At 26.4% G+C, this 7,483-nt stretch overlaps 1 protein-coding gene across 1 annotated transcript; it reads right to left on the bottom strand.

Annotated features, from left to right (window-relative positions):
* Positions 1-2,755: 2,755 nt before the first annotated feature.
* On the bottom strand, positions 2,756-5,335 carry LOC108688496 (geranylgeranyl pyrophosphate synthase-like). The gene is made up of 6 exons (XM_018194787.1): positions 5,270-5,335; positions 4,061-4,180; positions 3,518-3,638; positions 3,297-3,436; positions 3,133-3,235; positions 2,756-2,964 (listed from the first exon to the last, which is right to left on the bottom strand). The coding sequence occupies exons 1-6, from the start codon at positions 5,333-5,335 to the stop codon at positions 2,756-2,758; spliced, it is 759 nt and encodes a 252-aa protein (XP_018050276.1).
* Positions 5,336-7,483: the final 2,148 nt, after the last annotated feature.

Raw genomic sequence — 7,483 nt, 5'->3', positions numbered from 1 at the left:
TACGTTTTCAGCGTCTAAGAGATGACTTAAAAACGTCTTATATCACAATTTTAAATTTTGTGTTGTTTGAAAGCTGTCATGTAGACTTATATATAGACTTATATATACAATTACCCAATATGGCGCACAGGTCACATCAAGCAGCAGAAATTCGCGTTTATCAAAATATTTCTTTTTTTTGTAATAACCCGGGAAAATATGTTATATGTGGACATATTTTATATATAACTATGTATAATTGTATATCAAATATATATGTCAATTTTGCATATAATTATATATAATTATATATAATTTTAATTAATTTTGTGTAGGGTAACTCCGACAAATACGCTCCGCTGGGATTTACGCCATAGAAGTCAGAAAAAATAGAGAGTGGCGGTAATTTTCCCACAACTATTTTGTTACATGTCTTTATGTTATATTAATATTGTATTATGATTTCAGCTTCTTTTTGTAGTATTAATGAAATTATTGTGAGTTGAATCGATTTGTCACTGTAATAAGTAATCATAAATTATAATCTACATAAAATGATAACTGTAGGACGTGTAAAAGATTTAGTGATTATTTCGTGATACATACGTGTAGTGGAATAGTAAATATATAAAAATGTTGTGTAGCAAAATATATGGATTTTGCTTTCGTATTCTTTGTTTAGTTTGTTATCTTATATGCCCCTGTTTGGGATATACGGCATTTTTAGCGAGCGGGATTTATGCCCAAAGCATACAAAGTGCACAGATTAAATTCTGTACACTAAATGCAATAAACGCATATGAAATATGTACCTCATGTCATAATATATATGTAGGAAGATTGTAATTATTTATTACATCGTATACATATTTATTCTTATTCCTTAATTAAACTTTATAAACACATTTTATAAGTTATTATATTATTATTCGTCTTATTCATATGCATTATGTGTAAATTTTTCATGAGACGTACATACGTCTCTTCCCATTACGAGTAGCTATATATCCCACCCTTATAGGATATAAGGGCAAAAATGCAAGAATTTCAAAAAGTTTATTTTTTAATATGAAAAATAAATATTTTTGGATTTGTAATTTTTTTCATAGTAGTAGATAGTACAAAGATTGTAGTGTATGTTGTAAAACTGATACAGTTCATTTACTATAAACATAGTAAATAATATTTAATAAATTAAGTGTTTGATAGGTGCGGCGTATATACCGGAGTTACTAATTATTAATTATATACAATTATATATATAATATTATACATATGAAACATTTTTTCCCGGGAACCTTTTACGGAAAAACATTGATTAGCTGTGATCAAAAGATGCTTTTATCGTGCGATGTACTGAATAAATTTGAAATGTGTATTGAAGTCATAAGTTCTTCATGTAACATTTGTAGAAGTGAAATTTTAAAGCTCAACGTTTGTGTTAATATCTTAAAATTTATAAGCTGAATTTTTAAATATAACAACTCGTTTGTCTCGAACATGCCACGAATAATAAATAAATTTATGAACTGGGTTTTATTTTAATAAAAAGATACAATAAATATTATGCACGTTGTGCACATTGCAGCAACAAAAGCAATAATTAAAGTTTTTGTACTTTAAGCCTTAGAATTTTGATAATTTATTAACGTTTTGTAAAAAAATTGAGTTCACATAATTTATAAATTTAATAAATACTTACATAACTTTACTTACATAATATTTATACAGTTTATATTTATAGTGGGAATGTGTGCGTGCATATTAAAATATTCAAAATGCATCACAGGAATATTCTAAAGATATCGCCGTATATTTTTATAGAGTCCTAAGTCCTAGACGTATTCTAAGTCCTAGACAATTCTACTCTATGGGTGTAAAGACTATTTTATAATTTAATTTTAATACTTTTATACTGTATAAAACATGTTAGTATTTTAAAACATGTTAATATTTTACAATATAGTCTACATAGTCTACATTATTTACGATAAAAAAATCATTAACCACCTATGTGATTAATATGTGATTAATTTAAATTAAAATAATAGAATTAAAGAATTCAAGAAAATATATTAAATTTTACTTGAACTGTGTATATTTATAGAGTCGATGTATGTATGCATTAACGTAAAATTTTATCAAAAATATCAACTGATTAAATTTTTTTGATTACTGATTATATCTGCTATTCCTAATAAATATATTTATTTACTAAACAATGTATTGCACTTGTTACAACAAATTCATAAAAATATGTTGCGAGTTATCATTCATTACATCAATAAAAATATCATTTGAATAAATGCATATAGTAACTATTTTCATTTTAGAATAAAATGTTCTTTCAAAAAACTATTTGAATTATTATAAAGGAATTTTCTAAAATGAAATTAATTTGTTATCATAGTTCATGTGTCCTTTTTATAGATAAATACATGTCATAAATACATGTGCCGGTGAGAGATTCATGTAAAATTTTTTGCTTAAAAGAAAACGCTAAGAGAAATTTCCCGCTTATCGGCAGAATATTTTTTTTTGATGCATATGATTTATTGCTACAATATTTTACAAATGATTTTTTTCAGTAAAGTTTTATGAATAAGTTTTATTATCTTTTGTATACAGATATTTTTATTACATTTTGTTATTTATAGCTGTTAATAAGAGATTATTTTAACAACGATATGGTTAAATTATGCAATGCTATATTTGACGTTTAATTAATAACAAAATACATATTTCTGAACTTTTTATCATTTTGATTAAAGAATCTTTAGATACGTGTTTTCAACATCTTATTCTTGAATTCGTCCAGAAGCTTTATAAAGATTGGATTGCCACCTAAACGATCAACTTCGGTTCTCATTTTTGTTTCCAATTCATCAAGTACATCTTTTGCGTACTTAAATGAGTCGTAACTCTCTAATATTTTAACGCAGTAACGTTTTACTTCAATACTTTTCGATCGTTGTCTTAAAATATCTTGAATTATTGTTAAGAATTTTAACATTTCATCTAAAAATTTTATTATAAAAATTTTCAAAATAGAAATATATTTACCATTTAATTTTCTTATTGTCTATTTAATACGAAATATATTCCTTAATATCTACTTATTTCATTTTAAATACAACGTATGATAAAGGATACTTATTATTTTCTTATCATCAGGATTGTTTCTAAGTGCATGAATAATTAAGAAACTCATTTTTCCTTCGGTTAAATCATCGCAATAACTATTCTCGTTAGTATTCTACAATAACAATAAATTTTGTTAAATTTCGTTCAAGTAATTTAATTAAATTATTGGTTACCTCGTCATAACGTAAATTGCAATAATCATCATGTATCTGGCGATACAATCCCATAGTATATGCTAGAGACGAGATATCTTCTTCATAAGTAGAAAAAAGTTTCATTAATTTTATTACCGCTATTATTAACCAACCACTCTCTATAAAATTAATTAATATTCAAATTATACATGTATATGTAATACGCTTTGTATATAGCAGAAGCTTACAAAAATGTTTACTTCTTAATGCTAAAATATTGTAGTCTTTTTCTTTCGGACAGATGAATTTTTCCTTCCAATATAAATCCATTCCTTGACCTTTGTAGTATTCCATGAATTGTTCAATCAAAATTTTAACTGCCTGTTAAGATATAAAAATATATAATTAAAATAAAAAATATAAAATATAAAATAAAAAATATATAATAAAAATATATAATCAAAATTACAAAGAAGCGTTATCTGTCGGCACGATAAAAAGTGCAACTTTATAAAGAGATTTATATGTTAATAATTTATTTTATGATTTATTCGAAAAAAGTTAACAATATTAAAATAGACTGGACGTTCAGAATTAAGTTTTAATCATCTTTAACACATAAGAAACGCATAAAGAATCAACTCAATGAATTTGCATCTTTTTTATGCAGGAAATCCAAAGAAGAATTTTGCTAAAACTATACATTGCACATTTTGATTTCTATTATAACATATAATATGAAGAAAGTAAAATACATTCAATTTTTCAAAATTATACATAGACATAATGCAACTACTTATTACCATGGGATGTAAATTAATAAGTTTTTCACAAGCAATAAATTGTAAATAATTTGCAGCGTTTATTGAATAGTGAAGTCCATAAACAGAATGGGTTACGGGAAAACCATTTCGCATAATGGCCTCATCTTGAATATCATCGAATCTATCAAGAAACAAAACTTTATAAATCTATAAAAATATACTCAAATTAATCTTTTCAGTCAATAGAAAGGCTACATTATCTTTCTTTATTTTATTTATATTAAAAATAAATATAATAAAAACAGATGAAACCAGAAGTATAACAGCCATTTGTAACAGCGAAACAATAATTAAAGTGGAAGATCAAGATTTATTCAAAAAATTTTTTTAATTTTTTATATAAATTTTTATATAAATTGTTACAATATGTTATATCCCAGCAAGAAGAATGACATAAATTTAAAAGATTTTGTATTATGAAGGGATCATATTCTAAATGCAACGGCTTTCAGGAAAAGTGATATATGTTAAATACTTCCTAATGAAAAATAATACAAGGAAAAGTTTTAAAAATAATCAAGAGTAATATATAACAAAATTAATATCTACATTACTAGAAAATTTAAAATAAACAATTTGCGATTAGTTCTAATAAATTAATTTATATATAATTCTGCCAACGCGCAATAAATAATAAATTTTATAAAATTCACAATGTTCTTCTTCCCCTTCCCTTCACTTGTCTGAATAATTTTATATTGAACTAAAATTTTGTATTGAATTAAAGAAACTCTTGTCACTTTCCTTGCGAGAGAACGATATATTAGATGTAACTACAAAAAGAGGAAAATTTTTGTAATTTATTAAATTCTACAAAAAAGTATAATTTTCTTTAGAAAGATAGTACCTTATTTCTTATCGCGTGCATATAATTTTAACAAAAATACATAAGTTAGTTATGTTTCACAACAACAAATAACTTACATGAAGCTTGCATTACAGACCATTTGCATTACTTCGTCAATCAGTTGCAATTTATCGGGTGATACTTTAAACCAGTAGTTGAAAAGCGACGATATTTCTCTGTATGGATGTATATCATTGGATTGTAGAATGTATTCGATCGGTTCTAAAAGTATCTACACAACAGAAATCAAATAATATAAATAATAAAACGCAAAGTTGATAATAAAATTGAAAAAATAAATAGATATGAAAAAATGAAAGAGAAGAGGCTATAAAACTGACCTTGTCCTCCTCCGTATTACCGTTCGATGAATAGTAGAAAGGTACAACCTCTTTCTTATCTGTCATGTTGCACTTTAAATTATAGTGAGTATGTAAGAAGCTGTAATTTTGATAAATTTAAACAAAATGGTAAACGAGTTGGTATAATATTATTTAATTCCTTGCCTTATAATAATTCGAATAATGCTCGAATTATATATCAAACGCGTTAAGTACGAGCAAAAGTGAGATCCCGGACAAGGAGTCGACAAAAAGATCGACTATATAGATTGACTGGAGAAGTCAAGGATCGACTTTTAGTCAAATCTAAATGTCGACTAATCTTCAAAGAAGTTGTACGTATAAAATAAGGGAGCTAGCTAAGAATGTATGAGCGAATAGAAAGAAATAGAAAACGAGATGACTAGAGTGGATATAAAGAGAGTGACGCCAATTAACCGGAAGTCGCCATTTGGTGTCCTACATCTGGGGTATCTTATGACGCAATTCCTCGTCTTCACCTTTTATTTCTTTAACCTTATCTTCCTCTAACTGATATAAGGACATCAATTGGCGCCACTTTCTTTTTACCCAACCTAGAGTTTGTAAAGATAGGGTCTGAGCACAAAAATTGTCATAACACTTAGACCCGGAGCATCAAATTACTTTGACTTTAAATGGGACTTAAAACTCTGTCTTTGTTTCATTTTAAAACCGAAAAAGAGACAGAAACAAAGAGAGTTTTAATCCTTGCTTAAAAGTAACGTTGTTGCAATCGAGTCTTAGAGACTCAAGTTGTAGACGTAAGTGACACATATGTTTTAGCGTATGACGTACGATTTGCCGTCTCTTGGAAACATAACAATAAGTTGTACATTGTACGTCATGCGTATCATCAATTAAAATTTGCACACGAATTGGGTTTACAATTTTTGGAAGAGAGAATTTTTATCTTTAATTTGCTTTTTATAGATTTTGTACGATTTATTTTTCACCAAATTATTCAACATTGAAGCAAAAACGATCCTTTATTATTTCAATGTTGCATAATTTGATGGAAAAAAAAATCGTCAAATCAGACAGAGGTCTATGAAAAACCAAAACAAGTTGAAATCGATGAATACCGGCCTAAAAGTGTATTATATAAATATAAGTGTTTATAGTTCGAAGTATTTGTAGCATATAAAGATGGAAACTAATTCGAAAAAAAATTTTAATATTACAATTTAGCTGTTCTTATGAAAAAAGATATTTACGTATTTATTTGTATCGAAAGAAATGTACTGTAAGAAGCTCAAAATTAATTTGGAATTCAACTGTTTTTTCATCTAGATACTAATCTTTTTATATATAATTTTAATAAGAGAATGTTTTAGAAGTTACCGTTGAAGACCTCTAAATTTGGAACTGAAACGTCGTATAGCAAGGAAAATGTTCGGAAATAAATTTTGGCAGCTCTTACAAGTTTCTTCTCTGATGTACTAGTAGCAATAGAATAAATAATATATGCTAAAGCGAAGACTTTTATATAATTTATAAGGCACAAGGCGTAAATAAATCGAAAGGTGCTAAAAAAACTTATCAAAGTCCTCTATTATACGAAAAGAAAAAAAATAAGAAACTTTGGTTCATTTCTTATGCATTATGCGCTTCTCAAGGGTACATGTGCTCTTTGCTTAAATCTATGATCTTATGTATGGCTATCTCGTCGTTACGACGTAAATAACACGTAAAAAATTAAATGACTAAATTTGATTGGCAGATAAACGAAATTTGTCTTTTTTTAATGAATAAAAATTTTCTTTATCATACATGTACTTACGCATACAAAATATGTGCACGCGTGAGCAAATAAAAAATTCACCAAGAATAAAGAAAATATTGAATATCAGAATTATGCATTTACACATAAATTATAATATTCTACGTTTACGTGTAGACAACGAAAACTATTGTATAAGCTCAGATAACAAAAAGTATCTAAAATCGAGTCATAAAATGTTTTCGCACGTCTAAGAGATGACTTAAAAATGTCCTATATCACAATTTTAAATTTTGTGTTGTTTGAAAGCTGTCATGTAGACTTATATATAGATTTATATATACAATTACCCAATATGGCGCACAGGTCACATCAAGCAGCAGAAATTCGCGTCTATCAAAATATTTCTTTTTTTTGTAATAACCCAGGAAAATATGTGGACATATTTTATATATAACTGTGTATAATTGTAT

This window comes from Atta colombica, unplaced genomic scaffold (genome assembly GCF_001594045.1).
Source record: "Atta colombica isolate Treedump-2 unplaced genomic scaffold, Acol1.0 scaffold105, whole genome shotgun sequence".
Taxonomy (NCBI): Eukaryota; Metazoa; Arthropoda; class Insecta; order Hymenoptera; family Formicidae; genus Atta; species Atta colombica.
The sequence above is the reverse complement of the archived record's forward strand: the minus strand, read 5'-3'. Positions and strand labels throughout refer to the sequence as shown.

What these genes read in the sequence shown, in the direction of transcription:
- LOC108688496 (XM_018194787.1), bottom strand. Translation starts at nt 5,335, where the DNA reads ATGACAGATAAGAAAGAGGTTGTACCTTTCTACTATTCATCGAACGGT. An exon ending in TTATTAATTTACATCCCATG is followed by an intron (nt 3,639 to 4,060) that starts GTAATAAGTAGT and finishes ATATCTTAACAG; the next exon opens with GCAGTTAAAATTTTGATTGA. An exon ending in CAATATTTTAGCATTAAGAA is followed by an intron (nt 3,437 to 3,517) that starts GTAAACATTTTT and finishes TTAATTTTATAG; the next exon opens with AGAGTGGTTGGTTAATAATA.